At 39.8% G+C, this 24,567-nt stretch overlaps 1 protein-coding gene and 1 long non-coding RNA gene across 2 annotated transcripts in view; one reads left to right on the top strand and one right to left on the bottom strand.

Annotated features, from left to right (window-relative positions):
• LOC115162587 (connector enhancer of kinase suppressor of ras 2) overlaps positions 1 to 24,567 on the bottom strand; it is an 88,305-nt gene that overhangs the window by 18,389 nt on the left and 45,349 nt on the right. Inside the window, exons 7-16 of the mRNA XM_029714039.1 lie at positions 14,605 to 14,664; positions 11,873 to 11,941; positions 11,643 to 11,771; positions 9,785 to 9,882; positions 8,568 to 8,710; positions 7,670 to 7,821; positions 7,437 to 7,470; positions 7,071 to 7,246; positions 6,052 to 6,125; positions 1,552 to 1,623 (exon numbers count right to left, since the gene is read on the bottom strand). Coding sequence (XP_029569899.1) covers positions 1,552 to 1,623; positions 6,052 to 6,125; positions 7,071 to 7,246; positions 7,437 to 7,470; positions 7,670 to 7,821; positions 8,568 to 8,710; positions 9,785 to 9,882; positions 11,643 to 11,771; positions 11,873 to 11,941; positions 14,605 to 14,664 — 1,007 coding nt within the window. The remainder of the gene's footprint in view (positions 1 to 1,551; positions 1,624 to 6,051; positions 6,126 to 7,070; positions 7,247 to 7,436; positions 7,471 to 7,669; positions 7,822 to 8,567; positions 8,711 to 9,784; positions 9,883 to 11,642; positions 11,772 to 11,872; positions 11,942 to 14,604; positions 14,665 to 24,567) is intronic.
• On the top strand, positions 16,201 to 22,865 carry LOC115162590 (uncharacterized). Its single transcript, XR_003869584.1, has 2 exons — positions 16,201 to 16,377; positions 20,172 to 22,865. It is a non-coding gene; the product is annotated as an uncharacterized LOC115162590 (long non-coding RNA).

Below are 24,567 nucleotides of genomic sequence, written 5' to 3'. Positions count from 1 at the left end.
TCACATTATTTTTTATTATAAAGCTTACCTGTAGTCCCCAGTCACATGTTCATAAGCGCACAATGACAAGAGACCGGAGCCTTAAGTCACTCACTGTTCTGCAGCACGCACCAGGTGATCTAGCTACAGTATGGAATTGACAAGTAAATGTTTGCCAGCTAGATATCTTATACAGTGAGCTCCAAAAGTATTGGGACAGTGACATTTTTTGTTTTGTTTTTGCTCTGTACTCTAGCACTTTGGATTTGAAATGAAACAATGACAACGATGTTAAAGTGCAGCTTTAGCCTGTCAGCTTTAATTTTAGGGTATTTTCAACCATATGGTGTGAACCATTTAGAAATTACAGCACTTTTTGTACATAGTCCCCCCAATTTTAGGAGACCAAAATGATTGGGACAAATTCACTTATGTTTATTAAAGTAGTAAAAAATTAAGTATTTGGTCCCATATTCATAGCATGCAATGATTACATCAAGCTTGTGACTCTACAAACTTGTTGGATGCATTTTATGTTTGTTTTGGTTGTGTTTCAGATTATTTTGTGCCCAATATAAATGAATGGTAAATAATGTATTGTGTAATTTTGGAGTCAACTTTATTGTAAATAAGAATAGATGTTTCTAAATCCACATTAATGTGGATGCCAGAATAATTACAGATAATCCTCAATGCACCGTGAATAATGATGTGTGAGAAAGTTACAGACGCACAAATATCATACCCCCCTCAAGAATGCTAACCTCCCCTGTTATTGAAATGGTGAGAAGTTAGCATGTCTCGGGGGTATGATATAAAATGCTAACCTCCCCTGTTATTGAAATGGTGAGAAGTTAGCATGTCTCGGGGGTATGATATTTGTGCGTCTAACACCCGACATGGATGAAAATACCTTCAAATTAAAGCTGTCAGTCTGCACTTTAACCTCATCGCCATTGTATCGTTTCAAATCCACAGTGCTGGAGTACAGAGCCAAAACAACAAAAAATGTGTCACTGTCCCAATACTTTTGGAGCTCACAGAAATGTCCTAAATGCTCTGCAGTTGTGCATTTGGTTTGCTAACTTAGTAGCTAGTTATATAGCTAGCTAAGTGGTTAGCTTCTTGCAAAATCAAGCTTCTCGCAAAATCAAGCTTCTCTTAGTAAGAGCAGAGAATCCCTTCCTGGATCAAGAGCCTTGCTATCTAATATATGTTTTGTGCGTGCAGCAAACTGTGAGTAGCATTTGAGTTACTTTTATAACTTGATGAGTTGGGAAATAGTTTGTCAGAGACTGTATAAAATGTTTGCAAGCGCTCATGAGCATTTGCTATGGTTTTTTCCATGTACTTGTTAGCATGGGGGAGGGGGGGCTGCATCATTTGTGTGCGACGACATGTTTACTGTTGCCTTGTTTTTCCTAAAGAATTAATACTCTCACAAGCAATCGAATACTAGCATCCGTTTCGATATTCGATTAATCGTGCCCATCCCGAGTGTGTATGTGTGTGTGCGCACACACGTGTGTGTATTAGCACACTGTGTGTGTGTTCATAATCTGTCACACTTACTTGGTCATGTCATTGACGTTCTCGGCGGCGAAGAAGAAAGTCTGGAAGCGCTGGTGGCACATTTGGAAGACACTGCGAGAAGGAGAGCGAGAGAGATGGAATGGGGGGGAGAGAGAGAGGGAATGGGGGAGAGAGAGAGAGAGGTATAGAAACAGTGGGAGAGAGCGAGACGAGAGCGACAGAAAGAGAGAGCGAGAGAAATTATAATTAAATTACGGCTCCACAGCCTCATACTTTTTCTAACCTCTCTGGATTACAACCAAATTATGTTGAGTGTACGATATTACGTATTGGATCACCCCCCCAAAAATGTTTTACATTACAGTGTTGTTTACCAATAAAATGGTCTGACGGTGATGTGGACATACTTGGTATTTATATCTTGAAATAAAATAAGTTCACTAAAATACATTTTTATAGAAAATGTGTAAAAATAGACAAGATCTTGCTACCGTGGAAAGGAACATACTTGTGGAAAAATCACCCTGATTAACTCTTTAGTCATATCCCAGTTTACCTATTTGCTTATGGCCTTGCCTACACCTAGCAAAATGTTTTTTAAATTATATGAGCAAAAAAGATTCCATTTTATTTGGAACGGAAAACCAGACAAAATTTAAGGGGCCTATTTATATAATTATTATGAATTTGGAGGGCAGAAATGATTAAATATTAAAACATTAGACCTCTCACTAAAGGCGTCTGTCATACAAAAGTTATACTTAAATCCGAACTGGTTCTCTAGCAGATTAGTAAGAATGTCTCACCCCTTGTTCAAGAATGGCCTTTTTCCCTTTATTCAGATTACAACATCTCACTTTCGGTTATTTGAAAATGAAATCATCTCCAAAATATCCCCGTTTTTAAGACAAGCCATAGAAAGTTGGTTGTAATTTCAGTTTAATTCACCAGAAAAGAACGAACAAATAATACAACAAATATTATGGTTAAACTCAAATATACTAATTCATTAAAAAAAAATATGTAAACATTATTTTGGGAATAATAATACATTTAAAAAAAAGGTATAATCTTTGTAAATTATATCATAAATAGGACTGGTGGAGTTATTTCACACATGCAGCTAACAAAACTATATGGAAATGTCTGCTCTACCCAAAATTACAACCAACTAATTGCAGCATCAACACAAAAATCAAAGAGGCAAGGGCAAAGGGGAAATAGTAAGGCACTTGTCTGTCGGCCCTGCATTAAAGACCAAAATTGGTTAAAGAAAATTGTGATAAATAAAAAAAGCACCAAAGGACCAAAAAAAAAAATCGACAGCTGTGCCATATAGATTGCAAAATAGTTGGGAAGAGATTTTTGATGTACTGATTCCATGGCACATGGACGATGTCGGATTCACAAAACGACGTCGGATTCAAAACTTATAATTTTCCAATTTATATTAATGATACAAAATTCTTGCAACCAATAGAATGTTATTTACAGTGCATTCGGAAAATATTCAGACCCCTTGAATTTTTTCACATGTTATGTTACAGCCTTATTCTAAAATGGATTCAATAGTTTTTTCCCTTCATTAATCTACACACAATACCCCATAATGACAAAGCAAAAACAGGTTTAGAAATTTTAGCAAATTTACAAAAAAAGAAAAACAGAAATATTACATTTACATAAGTATTCAGACCCTTTACTCAGTACAGTACTTTGTTGAAGCACCTTTGGCAGTGATTACAGCCTTGAGTTTTCTTGGGTATGGCGCTACAAGCTTCGCACACGTGTATTTGGGGAGTTTCTCCCATTCTTTTCTGCAGATTCTCTCAATCTGTCAGGTTGGATGGGGAGCATTGCTGCACAGCTATTTTCAGGTCTGTCCAGAAATGTTAAAATCGGGTTCAAGTCCGGGCTCTGGCTGGGCCACTCAAGGACATAGAGACTTGTCCCGACGCAATTCCTGCGTTGTCTTGGCTGTGTGCTTAGGGTCGTTGTCCTGTTGGAAGGTGAACCTTCGCCACAGTCTGAGGTCCTGATCACTCTGGACCAGGTTTTCATCAAGGATCTCTCTGAACTTTGCTCCATTCATCTTTGCCTCAATCCTGACTAGTCTCCCAGTCTCTGCCGCTGAAAAACATCCCCATAGCATGATGCTGCCACTACTATGCTTCACCGTAGGAATGGTGCAAGGTTTCCTCCAGACGTGATGATTGGCATTCTGGCCAAAGAGTTACATCTTGGTTTCATCAGACCAGAGAATCTTGTTTCACATGGTCTGGGAGACCTTTAGGTGCCTTTTGGCAAACTCCAAGCGGGCTGTCATGTTCCTTTACTGAGTAGTGTCTTCCGTCTGGCCACTCTACCATAAAGGCCTGATTGGTGTAGTGCTGCAGAGATGGTTGTTATTCTGGAAGGTTCTCCCATCTCCACAGAGGAACTCTGGAGCTCTGTCAGAGTGACCATCAGGTTCTGTCTCTGAGCTCTACGGACAATTCCTTCGACCTCATGGCTTGGTTTTATGCACTGTCAACTGTGGGACCTTTTCAAATCATGTGCAATCAATTGAATTTACCACAGGTAGACTACAATCAAGTTGTAGAAACATATCAAGGATGATCAATGGAAACAGGACGCACCTAAGCTCAATTTCAAGTCTCATAGCAAATGGTCTGAATACTTATGTAAATAAGGTATTTCTGTTTTTGAATACATTTGCAAAAATGTCAAAAAATCAGTTTTCACTTTTTCATTATGGGGTATTGTGTGTAGATTGATGAGGATTAGAATAAGGCTGTAACGCAACAAAATGTGGAAAAAGAGAAGGGGTCTGAATACTTTCCATATGCACGGTATATGGGGGATACAACCATCCCAGCTCTGCAGATTTTGCTACGAAGAGACAACCATTAGATCATTTGTTTAGGGTTAGGGTTACTGCTGGGTGATTTGAAAAGTTTTAGTCAATCGATCAATAATATAAACATTTTTGCTAAAAGCATTATGATCTTTAAATTTACTTCCTGTAGAAACTACGAGAATAGAAAGGTTCAGAACTTTTGTGAAACATCACAGCACATTTGAAAAATAGAAATCAAAACTGGATGGTCTTCAGAGATAGATGGGATGGGTTGAGGGTAAGTGAAGGATGGGAAAAAAATGTATTTAAAAAAGATAACTATTGTAAAATATATTGTGTCTGTAAAATATACATAGTATGTATAACCTGGAAGTAGAAGCCTAAGTGTTGTTGTCCATTAGTTTACTCCAATTAGGGGAGGGTTGGTAGGTTTAGGGGAACATAATAAAGGAAAATATATAAAAAAGCAATGTGTATAATCATGTACATACATGTACAATGTATTTACAAAAAAATATAATGGGGGATTGGAAATTATACAGACAATTACATTGATGGAAGCAACAATATATCTGAAATATTAAAGCTGATCTACCCCCCAAAGAAAAATATGAATAAAATAAAAGTTACGACTACGCTAGCTACCGCTAAGCTAGCTAGCTAGCTAGCCCTAAGTTAGCTAGCTAGCTACCCCTACATTAAGAGATGGGGGATGTTACTACTTACTCCCACTTTGACAGAATGTTATTAGAAAGGTCTGCTAAATTGATTCCCTTTACCTTTGGTAGATATGACATTTCAGTGTTTGCCTCTGACCAACATTTTTAGAGGCCCTACTCTTTGCTGCAGAGACAGTGTAGCTGTTTTAAAGCTAATGTGCTGCAATTCTCCACATTTTGCCATGGCTTATGCCATGTTCTTATGCTACCCGAGTGACTCAAACATAACAAAATCAATGTGGGCCCCATGCCATGACATTTTTGGTATTTTAGATTCTCCCTGACCATCTACATTTATTTTGGTGATCGTTAGTTTAAAAAATATATTTGAATCTCCATTATCTTTACTACATTCTTTATATCTGGTTTTAATTGCTTATACACTGAAAATGTTTACCATTCAGAAAATTATTTTCAACAAAATAATAATATATTTGTATTAAATATTTTGGAGTAGAGGCAGCTAAATGAATATAGGGGAAACAGTCCACTCTTGGAAACGTATATAGCAGTTCCCTTTTTTGCTGATGTACATTACACTGGGCTTGCATTGCAATCTATGTCCAAATCTGGGTTAAAATAATATTCAAAATATGTAATTTGCGGCTGTCTGGAGTGTCAGATGGATGGGACTTTCAAATTTAGGATGATTCCGTTGCGCCAGATTTCATACACCCATCCAGTAGGTCAGGTACCATCAAACAGTGAATCCTACATTTTACCTTTATTTAACTAGGCAAGTCAGTTAAGAAGAAATTCTCATTTACAATGACAGCCTTGGAACAGTGGGTTAACTGCCTTGATCAGGGGCAGAACGACTGATTTTTACCTTGTCAGCTCGGGGATTCGATCTAGCAACCTTTCGGTTACTGGCCCAACGCTCTAACCACTAGGCTACCTGCCGTCCCCTAAATAACTTGTCTTATCAAACTAGACACTCCATCCGACATGAATACTCACTACTTCCTCTTGTGTTCTCCTGCACCCTCTATGTTGTAGCTGGAGATCTTAACCAGGCCCTCCGCTTTCTCCTCCTGACGATTACAAAGAAAGAAATAGGTTAATCAAACAACTACTGCAGCCATGATAGCCTGGTTACTCCACAATGAACCCTATGAGTGTTCCGTCCACTTTAACCAGGCTACTGCAATTCCAGTGAGCACAAGACGTTGAAAAAACATATTTTCGAACATATTTTGCGCATGGTCATTTTGATAAGGACTGCCTCATAAGAGGCAATGCTTATCACAATTACCAGGCATAAAATACATACAGATAATGCCAAATCACATTGCACAGTGGAAAACTGTTTAGCTAGATAAAACAGAACCGTTTGCAACCACAACCAAATGCAATAATACTATCAGTCATAGTGATAAATGCAACTATCTGAGCCATGTCATTATTGGGCCTCTATCACATTATGTGCATAAACCTGCCAATGAGATACAGTGTATAATATGACATAATAGGATATTGTCTATTTTATGCTGTAGCCTGTCCAAGGACTTCAGATGAAAATGTACTTTTATGGCTAACACAAGCACTTTTACTGTACATTGATGTGAGGCGTAGAATGCTGATTCATGTGCATCGTCTCTATCAACGCAATAAGATGAAGGCACTTATAAGATTGTGTTCACTTGGGGTATATTCAGTGAAGTGAAACCTTTCGATAGAAATGTTATGAATGAAGCTGCCACGGCTCACCATTTTCTTCATGACAGACAATCCCATCTGTTCTACACAATTCTGTATGCACCCTCCTGAACAGTTATCAAGTCCTGGAATATTAAAGCACCTTACATGATTGTGTAGGTTTGTGTATAAGTGTTTAACAGTTTTCTTCCCCTGACCTTTTTGAGGGGGGCTGAGTGGGGTGTTGGGGGGGCTCAACTGGGTTAGCACTGGTAATATATTCAATTAAACAGTTAATAGAACAGTTCATATTTATAACAAATAAAACAAAAGGACCTCACCTGCTGACTGGTGTACCAATAGAGAGAGGGGCCCTTGAGGACGAACCAGAAGCGCTGCCACTTCTGGGTCATGAACACACTGCTCTCCTTCCTCTTCTTCCACAGCCAGCCGTCACACTCGGGCCGACTCAGCTCACGACACGACACACGCCGCCTGCTCATCACTTTACGTGTGCCTGGGGGGGGGGGGGGGGGGGGGGGTGGTGTGTGTGGGTGGGTGGGTGGGTGGGGTTAGACGGGAGAAGGTATCAAAGTTATGGTAACACAATCTCATGCACATCAAAATACCTGCTGCGAAAATAAGTACAGTACATGTAAAGTACTCTAAATAAATAAGGAAAACTGATTTTTAAAACCCAAACGTACCTTTTGTCGACCCCTTTTCTTGTTCTTTATCCTCCTAAAATTAAAAACAGCAGAGAACTTGTACTCAATTCAATTCAGTCTGAAAACAACGTAATTGTCCATCCAAATTGTCTTTCCTAAAAGCTCAAATGTAACACATTAAAACATCACATGTAGAGAGCGACTACAGAAACTAACCTCGTCGCCATCATAACCACCACCAAAAAAACGGAGTGTGTGTGCGTCTCTCTCACCGTGTGTCCGCCCATCTCAGGACAGGAACTGACGGAACTGATGCTTGCTCGGCCTAGTTCTATTACCCGGGGGGACGGACTTCTGGAGGGACTTCTGCCCTTTCCGTTCGGCCCGGGGCTGAGCCTGGACCCCTCCAAACCCTCAGCTTCTCCTAGGACACACATAGGTGAGAACACTTTTTTATACACAGCACAATTACAATCACTACAAACAGCAACAACTAACATTCTGTCTCCAACAGTCTTACTTTAGCTGGAATTTAGTGTCATGTTTAGTAGCAAAAATATTTTGAAAAGTTTTCAAAAAAAGGATAATTTCCTCCCTTTATTGGCTTAATTCTTCAATGTTCTTCCCTGTTTTTGTCGTTTTTTTTACCAACTGGTTTTGGTGGATGCCGAGAGTAACTGAACAGGGCCCTGTTAGGCTATCTACTGAAACATGTTATGGTGATAAGCGGTGTCGTCTGATAACCACTTCAAACTGTACTTATTTCTGATACTTACTTGAACGATAAATAGTGATGCTTGTTCAAATGACAAAAGGAATCAATAAAGGTAACTATTATTACTATTTACTGTAATGCCTGTTCGGCTATTCCTTCTAAAGCTTATCATATTGGCCTATGTGCCCCAGCACAAGTTCTACCAGATCGTCACTATCTGGCCAAGTTGCAAAGGCAGATGCCCAGGCTAGTTGTTCTACAATTTCTCTTCTTTAAATTTGATATGAAACCTAACCCTAAACTTAACTACACTGCTATTCTTATGCCTAACCTTAAATATAGACCAAAAAGCTACATTTTGTTTTCATAAATGTTTACAATTTAAGCCAATTTTGACCTTTCAGCGTCAAGGTGGGAACCCTTCTACCATTTATGGTCATGTCTATGGTTCCGACCTGATGACAGGTATGAGAGGTCCCCCTGGGACCCCCTGGGACATAAGGTGTACGTCAGGCTGCCGTCCAATCCCCTGTCGCTCGACAGCTCCGACTTCTCCTGGCCCACGGGCTGGATATCCACTTGCCCTTGAACTGCAGCCCTACATACAGGTAGAGGGGGCACACTTTACCACACTCACACTATCCATCCACAACACTATATGTCAGCCCTGCACACCACACATGGGATGGAGGGGAAGAGGGAGCACACTTAGTCACACAAACACCAAAGATGGTTTAGAATGAAGATATGTAGAAACGGCTTCTAATAGAAATTCAACATTGTACGTGTAGGTGATGTCATGGCGACTAAGCTCATGCGCAGAAACACATCATCGGGTGTATTGGTCGACCTGCGCATGCACAGGCCATCAAATCAAAGGCACTCCTTCGATATAAAATTGTTCTTGACGAAAAAAGAAAAACGCGTCAGTTTGTCACTTTCATGAGGTTGGAGTAATAACATGTTCAGCTACTTGGCTCGAATCTAGGTTGTGCCTTTAGATTTTGAGAAAATTAACAACTAAGAAAGAAAGTTTCACTTCTCAAACCCCAATCTGGTCTGCAGAGTCTGCTTCGCAAGCTTTCCCGGAAGTCTTGCGATGTTGGGCCTCTGGGTTTAGAAACTCACACATGCACCACACACACACACACACAAAAGAGTGGGAGGGGCCAAAAACTATAGCATTGATTTTTAACCCTAAAGCAGGAAATACAAATGCAACACATGAAGTTAGGGTATTTTTCCGAGGTGGTGAATATGAACTAATATCAATGTAAGACCATTGTGGAGGTTATGAAAGCAACTGACAAACTTTCATCTTAAGGTAAACTTCCCCTTTAAAGTGCCATTCAATTTGGATATATCATTTCAACAAAAACTCATCGGAAGTCAGAATTCATCTACACTCCCATAGGAGATCAGTATGAGACCGAGTCAAATGTTTTTCAGACAGTAGCACAGGACACAACATAAATGTATTGCTCTAATGCACCAGGGCTTTGTTGGTTTCCAGTATTCTGTGGGTGGGCAAATATTAAATGGTCAATGACAGTCTATGACAGCCTTAATTGCACTTGCAACATGACCTCAGCCATTGGTCTATTACAGAATCATGCTGCCTGTTGCCGACAGGTCAGGCAAGTTGTGCAAGAGGAAACATTTGTGTACTCACCTGAATGACAAGGACCTGACTGAGGCTGCTACTCTCTCAAATATGGAGTGTTTCTGGTTGCCCTCGTCTTCTTCTTCTTCCTCCTCCTCTTCCTCTTTCTGAAAACCAACCAGCAGAAAATGTGAACCCCCCCACCCACTTCAGATGAAGAGACAGGGTGTGAAGTTGTGAACTCTGCTCAGTTCCTTTTAATACAGTGTGTGTGTGTGTGTGTGTGTGTGTGTGTGTGTGTGTGTGAGCTGAGCCACAGCGCGCCATGTGGACCGAGCCCTCAGGACAAACGGCAGCTTTTATCATCCACATAAAATCCTAGTCTTCAGCCTCCACTCACCTGTGGCGCACACACACACCAACAACGCGCCTGCCCCGCCCACCTGAGGATCTGCCTTTTTCAGCCATATATTTCCTGTGTTTGAGGGGTGAAAAATCGACTTCTCATTCACATCTCGCTGGATGAATTGCTTTTATTTTACTCCTGCGACTTTTTCACACTTTTACGACCATGGAAATGTTTGTAATGACCTGTCAAACACACCCCGGTCAAGGTTGAAATGGGCTCAATGGAATACACTTCCTTTCCGTTGCATCTACAAGAACGCTAAAGCTTCATCGGGGACTTAGTGCACTGTCTCGAGACACTTACATCACAAGAAAGACAAGAAAGATAACTATTTTGATGCGTGTACAGTTTTTGTGGATTAGAATTGTTTTCATTATTTAATATAGTTGAAATGCTCATAAATTAGATGCGCTGAAATGAAAGCAACATCTGAAAATGAACTCGGATTCTAGTGATATTATGTCTGATCTCGCAAACAATGTAAAGTGTGTTCCGATAGGTATAATCTAGAGCCAAGCGTGTTGATTTTTAATCCAATGGTATTCTGCTATTGACACATTTGTTAAATTATGCAAGAGAATGTGACAACACTAATTAACGAGGCAGTCTAGACAGCACAGCTGAGTGCAGGTAGGGTAGACAGAACAAGTTGTTGGTGGTTACAGCCCTGTTCCACCCCTTTATGTTAATATTCATATATGCAAATACACCAGGTGTGTTCTATGCAAATTAGGTACATATACCTTTAAAAAAATATAGATATATTGTGTTAAAATAAATACCTGATATAGTAAGAAAATCTATATAGGAGTTAACTCTAAGATTTTTTTGATTTTTTTTTTTACATTTGACAAATTGAATACCTGAATTCCATTATTTGTCCATGCCAGTAAAATGTTTTATGTGCTTATAATTATTATTGGATTATAAAAATTCTACGTTTGGAGTATCGCACACACATACATACAAGCGTCAATACACACGACTGACAGACATGGCTCGCTGTCTCAGTGTTCAGACTACAGCACAAGCTGGCTTTAACACGGTAAGTCATGTAACAAGGGGTGGCGGAGTAGTCAGCTGTGTGTGCATGATAGAAGAGTGTGTGTATGAGAGGGAAAAAGTGTGTGTGTGTGTGTGTGTGTGTGTGTGTGTGTGTGTGCGCATGTCCGTGATTTGTTTTTCTGTATAGACAGAGACAAGACAGTCGGCAGGGTGAGAGCATGAAGGCTTAAAGGGGGGGATAACAAACAGTTAAACCCAAGTGACCAGAGGTTATCCAGAGGAAATCTGCTCTATGAAAGCCTACAGGTCTAAATGGTACAGGTCTAATTCCTTGGTTCAGTATGTGCTGGTGGGTGGGAGGGTGTGTGTACATGCCTGAGTGTAAACGTGTGTGTGTGCATCCTCGTGAATGCGTATGTGTGTGTGTGTGTGTGTGTGTGTGTGTGTGTGTGTGTGTGTGTGTGTGTGTGTACGCATGCAATGTATCCTTCCCACTATGCTCCAGCAGCCTACCTGTGGCGAGGGGGGCTGTTGGGCTGTCTCTTTGCTTCTCAGTGACACAGGGACCTTCTTGAGGATCAGCGTCACCCCACTGGGGTTCTCCTTCAGTTTCTTCACTAGGTTCTTCCTGCTCCAGCCAACCTGACAATGCAGAGCACCATGGGAGCTGGAGTTCATATAAAGTTGTGCTTGGCTAGGCCAGACTTGGCTCCAAGTAACACACAAGCACACAAAATACTCACCACAATCTGGTCATTGACTTGGATCACCTCGTCCCCAGCCAGTATCTTCTCACAGAACTCAGCGGGTGACTGCAATACACAAGCCAATAATTAAAACACACAAACGCACACTACTATAGAATATGTACGACAGATGTAACATTGTGGCTGGGATTTGACATCTGACCTTAATTGGTTTAAAAGAGGAATCAAATCAAATCTTATTTGTCACATACTTCGTAAACAGCAGCGAAATGCTTACTTAGGGTCAGAGGTTAAAAGTCTGAGTGGGCTTGTGTACTACATCATGCATACTGTACGTGCCCATGTACTGAGTGTGCATGTGCTGTTCTCTCTAGAATGCATACAGACTGCTTCAGATAGACTCCAGTAGCAGTAGCCAGTGGAGTCAGTCTATATTCTGATCATGACATCATGGAAAAACACATGTCTATCCCAGGCTGTCCCAGAGAACAGACCATCCTGTACTAAAGCTTGGTTCCCTCTATCCTTTCCCTGGCAAGCCTTCATCTAACTGGGAGAGTAATAAAATAGCCAAGCCCCCAACCTATTTATTGATTTTATTTTATCTTTATTTAACTAGGCAAGTCAGTTGAGAACAAATTCTTATTTTCAATGACAGCCTAGGAACAGTGGGTTAACTGCCTTGTTCAGGGTGTTTTACATTGTCAGCTCGGGGATTCGATCTTGCAACCTTTCAGTTACTAGTCCAATTAGGCTACCTGCCGCACCACCCATCACCTAGGAATTATTAGCATTGTACTTTATATGTGCATTTGTATCATTTAGAAGATGCTCTTATCCAGAGAAATGTACAATTAGTGCATTCAAGTAAGTTCGGAAAAACAACCGTCTATCACAATCATTGCAGCCATTCCATTCAGGTCTATGTACACGTACTGTAATAGCAGACGGACACAGCCAAGTCAGGGCCGAGTACATATGTGAACCACCTAAACTGACAGGGGAAAAACTCCTGGTCATAAAAAGTGACCTGCGTCAACCAGTCAATATCATCATTAAGCAAGACATTTCACGAACGACCATTCAAGTTTTATTTGTCATGCACGAGTACGGTGAAATGCTTAACTTGCGAGCCGTTCCACTAATGACCATTAAAGCGGCATTCTCTTTCGCAACACTAAATGCTCAATGATCAACCTAGATAACGTATGGAACGCAGTGGGATTTAGTTACAACCACATTGGATTACCAGTCTTAGATACTGTAGGTCAGTGGTTACATCCCAAGTGGCACCAGATTCCCTATAGTGGACTACTTTTGACGAGAGTGGTGTGAAGTGTGAACAATCCTCCCACTGTAGCAGCTTGTGATAAACATTATGCCTTTATAGTAAATAGCGGTATCATTATACTGTGATTATACTGGCTTACAGCCGATGCCATGAGGTCCATGTTTTCTGATGATTCTATCTACCGTGGTAATCCCCCTGATATTAGTGGTTTAACCAGAGTACTTGCACTTGGCAACCGTCCCTCTACAGAATGGCAGACTAATGTTAGCTAGATTAACTAATGGTTATTTAGAAATCTACAGTGCGCACAAAGAAACACACACAGTGTATACAGTGGGGTACTAAATTACTGACACCCTTGATAAAGATGAGCAAAAATAATAATTCAAATACTGAGCCCTATTGTATGCACCCCCCCCCCCCCAAAAAGAAAATGGGGGAAATTATATTATACTAATACAATTGCTCAGAGAAAGAGATTTTGTTTAACAATTAATACTTTTTTCTGAAAAAAGGTAGGGGTCAAAATGATTGACACTCCCTAAAGATTCTCATAAATAATGTCGTCAAAAGTTTAGCATTTGGTCCCATATTCCTAGCACACAATGACTAAATCAAGCTTGTTGGATGCATTTGAAGTTTGTTTTGGTTATGTTTAAGATTATTTTGTCCCCAATAAAAATAACGGTAATGTATTGTGTCATTTTAGAGTACATTTTATTGTAAATAAACTTCGACATTCATGTGGAGGCTACCATGATTACAGATACCCCCAAGACATGCTAACCTCATACCATTACCAATAACAGGGGAGGTTAGAATGTCTGCTATTATCTTGGGGGTATCTGTAATCATGGTCGCATCCACATTAATGTAGAAGTGTTTAGAAACATATTCCTATTTAAAATAAAATTGACTCCAAAATGACAATACATTATTTAGCATGTATTTATATTGGGCAAAAAATATTCTGAGAAACAACCAAAATGAACTGCAAATGTATGCAACAAGTTTGTAGTTACAAGCTTGATGTAGTCATTTTGTGCTAGGAATGTCGAACTAAATACTAAACTTATGACTTATAGGATATGATTATATGATTTCTAGGAATCTTCAGGTGGTCAACAATTTTGCTAAACAAAATCTCTTTCTCTTAGCAATTGTATTAGCATAAAAGTATATAATTTCCCTTTTTTTGTTGTTGCATACAATATAGCTCAGCATTTGAATCATTTATTTTACACAGTCATTATTGCTCATCTTTTTCAAGGGTATCAATACATTTCAGGCCCGATTGTACACCCCACCCACCCACGCAGTACAGCAGACCTAAATGTCAAGGTAATGCAAACCATTAGTCCTATGGGGTTTGTTTAAAGTAAAGTGCATTTATATGATCATGTTTGGTAAGAGCCCATGGCATTGGGCTCTGAAGGACGGGGGTTGAGAGGGGGAAGAGGAGAATAAAGAGTCTGACCTCTGCGGTGGTGCCTGTGACGTAGTGATTACTGGAGCCGGTGGATGTTATCTCAATGCCCTGGAAGGGAGACAGCATGGTCATGTAAAATACATTAAAAAGAAAGACAGAATGAAAAAAAAAGAAAAAACAAAAAACTAGATAGCGAGATAAGGAGAAATTCCCTGCGTTCTGTGCCCAGCGTATCTGATGTCAGTACTACAGTTAAAAATCGCCCATCATCCATCAACCTGCCACAACAACACAATACCTTCTAGTACTGCAGTGCTGATGTCATTCAACGTCTCACACAGCAATCAAACCTCCAATCCTTCTCTCCTATGTCATTCTACTCTAGCTCTAATGTCATGTAATGTATGTACAGGTGCATACTGATTCATAGTGATCTGCCTGTATGTCATGTCATTTCTCCCTTGTTTGATTTTTGCACAGGTACACTAAGGGGAGCCGTGTGAATCATGATCATGCACGGCCCAGCCACGATCAATACACATCACATGATTCCTGGGGCTTGTAGACATGCCTCTAATAATGACTTATTGACTGGAGCAGATTTGAAAATAGATCTGAATCTGAAAGGCCACCGCCACGTCCCTCAGACTCCAGGGTTGCATTCATTAGCGCGTACAACGTAGCAAAACGTTTTGCAATAGAAACGAAGACAAGCGGTTCTTATTGGACGTTCAGGTAGTCCTTCCCTCTTTCAGTATGTTTTCTTACGTTTGGTGCCTAATGAACATGGCCCAGCTCTTGTTTACTGAAAATGAAGGGAGAGATGATAATGATGGTCAGATGAGACTTGAACAGACCTGGGTATTATTTGGGTTGTTCCACCAAATTAGTACCTTTTGTGTAGTGTTTAAGATAACAGGGCAACGCACTCGTACGATCAACCCTGTTACTTTATTTGGCACTTACTAGAGGATTTTTTTATTTACCCTCTTGAGATGTGTATGCGTTTGTGCAACAAATGTTAGTGCATCGAATCATATCACATCGAATTGCATCAATTCGTTCCTCTAATCAAACCGAATCGCACCTAATTGTTTAAAACTAAAACGGATCGTTTCTGTATCATATCAGATACGTATCAAATCGTCTTGAAAGGGAAAGATGCTGTATTGGGAATTTTAAAACCAATTTCTGTGTTCGTGCAAGTGGCTGACTGAGCGAATCCTCACTATCAGTAGCTGCAATTTGGCAGTACGCCCAGACCTTGATTTGAGAGCGAAAGATCTCAGTTTCAAGGTCTCAGCTTAGAGAGAAGGCTTGTGAGGTATTGGTCTGTCACATGTTATGAACTAGTATTGGTCGGTCACATGAATGAAACAAAACGGTAATGATGAATTAATTATGCTAAATCATGCAAATATAACTTGTCTGTATATACATACATACACACACATACTTACATACATACATACATACATACATCAACCGCTGGGACTGCCCAGGCAGAGCTCCTGATAGATGTGTACTATAGTGCAATTGAGTTGATTGGAACCTCTCCAGCGCGCTGACAATAAACAGGATGATTGACTGAGTGTCCCTGTGTAAGAATTTCCACAACAATTTGGCGTCAACAAAAAGGATGATTGATTCTGCCTGCGGAGCTTTCCAGTGGGGGTCAATGAGGAAAACCAGTGGCGCATTTTATGAAGCGTGAGGGAAATTCCTGTCTGACGACGAGACCCGCCCAGAACAGACCCTTACTGTGAGCTGCCCAGGAGGAGACACATCATCTGAACAATTGAGGGACGGCAACTGATTTCAGTAAGTCAATTTATATGAATCTGTATAATTTAAAAAAATAAATAAAATCAAGGCCTGTAACGCATAAAAAGGTACACATAGTCTTATAGAGAGAAGACTATTCACTAGTTGTATGAGAAGACTAGAGCGAGGGCGTAACGGTACCATGGAAAGCCCCGCTGACAGCTGTCTGTAGGCATTTAGAAGACATGTCTTTGTTGTCTGCAGCCACTACAAAATAACAAGGTATTTTTGAATACGGGTTGTTATTTATATAGCCATCTATAATTTAGCCCAAACAACTACCTCTTCCCCTACTGTATTTATTTATTTTGCTCCTTTGCACCCCATTATTTCTATTTCTACTTTGCACTTTCTTCCACTACAAATCTACCGTTCCAGTGTTTTACTTGCTATTTTGTATTTACTTTGCCACCATGGCCTTTTTTGCCTTTACCTCCCTTATCTCACCTCATTTGCTCACATTGTATATAGACTTATTTTTCTACTGTATTATTGACTGTATGTTTGTTTTACTCCATGTGTAACTCTGTGTTGTTGTATGTGTCGAACTGCTTTGCTTTATCTTGGCCAGGTCGCAATTGTAAATGAGAACTTGTTCTCAACTTGCCTACCTGGTTAAATAAAAAAATAAAAGAAAAAATATGTATAGCAAGTAGCGGCAAGAGAACTGTTGATGATCCATATGGTTCATAGCAAGTAACGACAAGAGAGAATCATTGACGATGCACATGGGGTAATGAGGAGATTACCGAGTGTGTTTGGGAATAGTACTAAGTGAAAGTTGTGTGATTGCGAGATATGGAATAAGCTGAAATATTGATATTTGGATAACAAGAGCTGATTGAAATTTGGATAATACATGGATTGAAATTTTGCTATTAAGAATTGAGTGATTGAGAGATGTCAGGGGACTAGCTCCATTGTGAATATGGAGTGAATGTGAGCTGTGTTTTCCAGTGGTGTGTGAGTTGATCATAACGTTATCTAGGGGTCTGTCCAACACAGCTGTTGGATCTAAAAGGTAGAGATAACATGTCTCAGAAATCTCATACGTAAAATGGCTCAGAGGATAACGTGTCTCGTTCGTAATGAGGATAACACGTCTCTGAGGTTAACATGACTTTACATTACATGAGGATAACATGACTCATCAGTGGAGTTTGATGTATAACATTATTATGTATGGAGATATGAAAGAAGATAAGTATTTCCGAATATGCTGTTAAATAGAACTAGTGCAAATATCTAAACCCCTGTATGAATAGAACACTGGCGTAAAGGAAGAATTTGTGATGTAACACAAAAGGTTACTAGAGTTAAAGTAACATAATATTGAGTATAATAGGTTATTATGATGATCTGAAGAAGTAAGAATAGAAAAATTATATTTTACAACTTGCACATCCACACGTAGAGTGGTTCCTTTATGGATCATTTGAGGTATGATAAGGTTAAAGTATTGTACAGGACTTGATTTACCCCTAATCAACTATAAAACGCTTAGAAGATTTCCTCCACCCTGGTAATGCATTTTGAAATAAGCCCATATCCTGTTAAATAGAACCAATGATTTTCTGTATTCACCTACTCAACCGTTTAAAGCGTTAGGTAGAGACTTAGTATGGACAGCATGCCATCTACTGGGGACTGAGACAGTGCTAACCAAGTTAATACATATTGATCCCTCCAAGGCGTTACATATGAATCTTAAAATAATAGACATGTAATAAATATTGAAGCAGAAAGTGAATATCTAACAGATATTGGTAATAAAATAGAGTAACTATTTCAAGGTATAGTAAAATGAAACAATGCCTTCCAATATGGAGAAAAGTATCATGTTTGTTTTGTTCTGTTTTAAACCTTGCAATAGTGGGAAAAGCAGAATGTTGTTTGAGAGTGATCCATGTGTATAAGTAGTAGATTGAGAAGGTCTTCCTATTGGGAAGAAGGGAGTCAAGGTTGAAGTAAACAGATTATAGAGACTAATGAAAGTACCAAAGTGAATGGTAATTGGCTTTCAGATAGCAATCCAATAATACAATATTTTTGTCATTTGAAGAAGTAAGACAGAGGGATTGAGCATTGCGACTTAAATTAGAGGCCACTCACTCTTCAAGGCCTGGTCCACTGCTCTCGTGTTTAAGTCATCTGTTGTTTGGAATTTAAGATAAGCTTTTTGTGGAACAGTAGTTAGCCGTCAGTACACACTGAACTCAAACAGGCTGTGAGAGACACAGTGGGGAAATTTGGAACAGTTTGTATGTCAATGCAACAGGTCAAAAAGATTAAGATTACAAGATATTTTTTTAACTTTAGAATGTGCCTTATTCAGCTTTACAGGACACCGTATCATCTCATGTGTCTGAAGTATAATTCTGTATATGCATGAGAAAATTAAGACTTCCTGCCCAAGATGCAGTAAACTCGATTAATGATTAAGAATTTTTAGGACTGATTAAAATGAAAACTAAGTACATGTGAATTTTCTTTCTTCCAGGACTGATGGAATGTCTGCTATTACCTTTTTTTCATATTTATCAATGATTCTGTATCTCTCCCTTTGAAAGGCTTCCTGAGGCATGTGCCTTGGGAGAGCAGCTAAAAATGCCCAGATCCAGCTGTTAAGGGACCTCCCAAATGAAGCAAGGCCTGGCCATTTTGTTTGTGTTTACCCTACGATTTCTGCCACACACACACGCCAGAACCCACACACAACCCACCTGTTAATTAATATTTGTTAGTGGTGTTAATATTGATTTATGGTGTGGGGTCTTTTTATTTGGTTTTAGTGGGTTTTTCAGGGGTTAGAAAAGATGCTAAACACAAATGAAAGTTTCTACTGTCAGAGTTTTGTTTGCACACATGTAAATTATCTTGATTTGAAGAAATGTACTGAAAAACCAAATGTAAACCTGATACACAAAATGTTTAAAACAAAATTAAATAATGTCTGAGGTACAGGGGGAAAAAAACTCACTTAATAGGGCTGACTGACCTCTGTTTGGTTTTCCTGGTGAGGCCTGATCACCCTCACTACAAAGACAGGAGACAGTTTTTTATGGGCTATGTAAAAACAAATAATTAAGAAGAAGTGTATAATTTATCAATAGTCCTGTGTGATTCGGACAGAGAGAGAGCGCTGCACCTCAATGAGGGACACCTGTCTTTAGTCTGTTTTACCATTACCTTATGGGATACAATTATTTATTTTGTTATTCTAATTTGTTTACTTTTGATTTAACAGGCAGTGTTGTTTTTTTGGGACGGATGAATCAAGATGTGAGTCATGAGTCCAAAGGGGGAATTTACCGGTCCCCTGGGGCCCTTCAGTAAATAACCAAACATGTTTTTCACATGCCTGCCTGTAAAAGAAAAAAAGAGATGTTGGTATTGGATGACAGTTACTTCAAATGGATTGAAGTTTTCCCCATCTGTAGTTTTATATGAAGATGTGTATTGCTGTTGTCGTTTTTTTTTTCTTGCTTCAATAACAAATCTCACCAGATTGGGTCTGCTGGAGTGTCTGGATTTCTCCCTAAGGATTAGCCCTCTGACTCCCAGACCTGTAACTCTGCAGTGAGATCGCCAAGATGATCGGGGAGTATAAGCCAATTGGGGGGTGGGGGAAGGGGGGGGGGGGGGTGTCAGCTGTGTGGTGTTATTCTCTTTTTCTTTTACATTTGTTTTAGGAAGGCTGGATTTCCTGAATCAGATAGTAATAATAATTTGTCATACAGTAAATTAGAAATGCCCTCAACTACTGTTGTTCTGGTCTGTCCTCTCTCGAGGTTATGGCGAAGGTGACCACAGATGGTATCTAGATGATTGGAAGATAATTTGACCAAGAACAGTGTGAACCTCAACACATCCTCTAACCGGCTGAAGTAATGGGGACAATGGCGTTCAAAATGGTCCTCTCACTTCTACTGTGAGACCTGAGTCTGAGCCAGCAACCTGTACACAGCATCCAATCGAAGCTATCAACTGTCTTTTCTGTCATGCTTTTTCTCTCAGGAGTGCGACATGGGTCCATGGAGAGAGATCCAGTCCAAACTTCTCTCATACTGCTGGTGTACTGGTAGGAAAATGGACAAAGACATAATGGACTGTAAAGGACAGTGGCGGCTCATTATCAAGGGCCATCCACGTTGAACATATGCCATTAAAAGGACAAACTGAAACCCTATCTGAAGAAGAAAATGAAGAAATGGCAGGAAGGATGAGTGCCTTTGTTCAACAGTGCCCATGATTGATTTTAGGCTTATCCAAAATTGTTTATTTGGGGTATCAGGTTGATTGTGGAAGTCTGCACACTGTGAAATGTATAGTAATTTAGACTAAGAACGCATTGAGACACCAATCTATCATTATCACAAGTGATGAGAAAAGTTGATGCTAAAAATATAAGATGAATATACTGTATGTCAATGTAAATGTAAATTCTGTCAGTATTGGTGTGTGCTAAGTTGAGGGTCTTAAATGAAAGTAATAGAACCAACGTGAAGCACTAAGGACTGTCATTCTAAATTTGGGTTTGATCATTTATCAATAGTTATAATTATGATTTGGAAAGGTGAGGCTTGGACTAACCATGCCCCAACCTCATTCTTATCAAGGTTGGTGTGAAACTTATAACGTGTTCTCTCTCTTCCCTGTGAAATGTTATTAACATGCTGTAAGGCGATCTGTGCCTCTCTGGCTGATAAGATTTCAGCAGCTAACATGTTTTCTGCTCCTCCAGATGATGATGACACTAATGAGCTGCCTACTCTGGATGAGCTCCTATTTCCCCCTGTAGATACGGACGATGCGTAATGATTGAAGGTTTTTTTCTTTTAACAAGTTGAGGGTAAGGTCATCTAAACCCTTAACCTGTTTACATCTCTTAAATAATTATGAATAGATCCACCATGGAGCACAAAAACAACACTTGTTACAGAATATTTTACATAGAAATAACATCTATCAGACAAACCATGCCTGACAACATGTTCCAATAAGACAGAAAAATTAGAAGAACATTTAAAGGCTGTGGACATTGTGAAGCAAGCATTGTAAGCAAGCACCAACCTTTTGAAGGTCTTAGCAGAATTGTTAAACAACTGGGTTTTATATTTTGCCTAAGTTGATGTCCCAGGGACAGTTAGTGAAAAAACATATGTCAATCCAACCCGATTGTGGTAAGAGATATGGAAACAATGGATAACACAAAGATTTATTCACCTCTGAATCTACAGATCCCTTGAGCATGTGTGTGTATTTTTGATACTCACTCCCATTAATAGAAATATAACCTTTATTATGATTATAGTATTACCATACTAATTTGATCGTACAACCCAGAATGAAGGGTTTGAAATTATGAATTGTCTGGGTTTTTTCTGTGTTGAGTTCCCTCCCTTAAGAGTATAGAATGTTTTGATATAGAAGCTCAAATCTAAACTCTTAAATTAAAATAAAATTATTATTATCACACAAGTGATAAGAGGATGGAACGTAATGGGAAATTTAATGTTTGTGTTTTTCTTATAACTAATTTCTATGTTCTAGTCACGTGCTGTTCAATAAACCAATTTCTGTGTTCATGCATGTGGCTGAATCCTCACTATAAGTACCTGCAATTTGGCAGTACGCCCAGACCTTGTTTTGAGAACGAAAGATATCTCAGTTTCAGCTTAGAGAGAAGAAGCCTCGTGAGGTATTGGTTTGTCACGTTATGAACCAGTATCTGTTGGTCTAGTGAATGAAACAAAAAGGTAATGATTAATTAATTATGCAAATATAACTTGTCTGTGTATAGCCATATATAAGACAACCGCTGGGACTGCCCAGGCAGAGCTCCTGATTGACATGTGTACTATGGTGCATTGAGTTGGTTGGAAACTCTCCAGCACGCTGACAATAAACAGAATGATTGATTTAAGATTGATTTTGAGTGTCCCTGTGTAAGAAATTCCACAACAATGCACATACCTACTATCTATTTATGGGTAACAGGGTTGACGTGTTATGCTCAACCCGCTCAGTTTTCCGCCACAAAACACGAGAAAATGACCAAAAAGAGTTCACCTGCTTTAACACTTGATTTGACGTTAAATGTTAGAAGTTAAATGTTTCATTTGATAAATATATTTAAAAAGGAATAGTTTCCTCACCTTAAAATGAAAGTTTAATTCACGCAACAGGGTTGACCTTGAAATTAGGGACAGGCATTTCATGTGATTATAATCACATGAAATAAATAATAATCTTCAGAAATGACTGTCAAAGGAAAACAATAACGAGGGGCATACAATGTTGGTGAAAACTTGCAGAAATGTTGGGGTTAAGTGGGTTAAAATCTTCCTAGAAGTCACAGAAGGTGCACAGAGTGACATGTCAAAATGCTGAATTTTTTTTCATGTAAAAAATCTATTTATTGAATTTTCCATGTGGTCTATATTAAAAGGGCACTTAATAAAAAACTGACATATACAATTCTATATTGGTGTGAAAAGGTATTCATTTGGTGGAACAACACATATTTGTTTTCTTTCAGGTGCTTTAGCTACGCTTAATTGAGCTTGCCTTGAGTGAAAGAACCAATGGAAGTTGCAAAACTGCAGATTTGGCACTCCAGGCAGGCTCAACCAAACATGAAAAGGAGGGGAAAGAATACAAATACTATCTGAACCCAGATCTGGGTGAGAAAAAGACTGTTGGGCAGCTAGAGCAGATCAATCATAGAGATTCTATATTCCATTTCTCATGATGAACATTTTAGATTTTGAAAGAAATTCTATATTCATTTTCTATGAGATTCTTCTGACTGTGGATTTAAAACACAATAGGGTTTTAGATCACTGCAGTGCAATGTGACATGCACCAGACTGCAGTAAATCCTCTATGCCAGCCAAGTTCTAATACCCTAGGAACAGCAAAGAGAGAAAAGTGGACACCTACAGTGCCTTCGGGAAAGTATTCAGACCCCTTGACTTTTTCCACATTTTGTTACGTTATAGCCTTATTCTAAAAGTGATTGAATAATTTTCTCTTCATCAATCTACACACAATACCCAATAATGCCAAAGAATAACTGGTTTTAGAGATTTTGGCTAAAAAATGAAATATTACATTTACATAATTATTCAGACCCTATACTCGATTCAACCATTCGTCTCTGCAGATCCTCTGAAGCTTTGTCAGGTTGGAAGGGGAGTGGTGCTGCACAGCTATTTTCAGGTCTCTCCAGAAATGTTCGATCGGGTTCAAGTCCGGGCTATGCCTGGGCCACTCGAGGACATTCAGAGACTTGTCCCGAAGCCACTCCTGCGTTGTCTTGGCTGTGTGCTTAGGGTCGTTGTCCTGTTGGAAGGTGAACCTTCGCCCCAGTCGGAGGTCCTGAGCAGGTTTTCATCAAGGATTTTAATGTACTTTGCTCCGTTCATCTTTGCCTCAATCCTGACTAGTCTCCCAGTCCCTGCCGCTGACCATCCCAACAGCATGATGCTGCCACCACCATGCTTTACCATAGGGATGAATGCCAGGTTTCCTCCAGACGTGACACTTGGCATTAAGGCCAAAGAGTTCAATCTTGGCTTCATCAGACCAGAGAGTTTTGTTTCTCATAGTCAGAGTCTTCAGGTGTCTTTTGGCAAACTCCAAGTGGGCTGTCATGTGCCTTTTACTGAGGAGTGTCTTCCGTCTGGCCACTCTGCCATAAAGGCTTGATTGGTGGAGTGCTGCAGAGATGATTGTCCTTCTGGAAGGTTCTCCCATCTCCACAGAGGAACTCTAGAGTTCTGACAGAGTGACCATCCAGTTCTTGGTCACCTCCCTGACCAAGGCCCTTCTCCCGCAATTGTTCAGTTTGGCCGGGCGGTCAGCTCTAGGAAGAATCTTGGTGCTTTGAAACTTCATCCATTTAAGAATTATGGAGACAAAAAGACTCTCGGGTGGTGCAGTGGTCTAAGGCACCGCATCACAGTGTTGCAGCGTCACTACCGCCTAGGGTTCGATGCCAGGCTGTGTCATAACCAGCCATGACCGGGAGTCCCATAGGGTGGTGCACAATTGGCGCAGCGTCATCTGAGTTAGGGGAAGGTTTGGACGGTGGGACTTTACTTGGCTCATTGCGCTGTAGCGAATCCTTTTTGCGTACCGGCGCCTGCAGACTGACAGTTGAACGGTGTTTCCTCCAACACA

Source organism: Salmo trutta, chromosome 25, assembly GCF_901001165.1.
Source record: "Salmo trutta chromosome 25, fSalTru1.1, whole genome shotgun sequence".
Taxonomy (NCBI): Eukaryota; Metazoa; Chordata; class Actinopteri; order Salmoniformes; family Salmonidae; genus Salmo; species Salmo trutta.
This window is presented reverse-complemented; position numbering and strand designations above follow the sequence as displayed.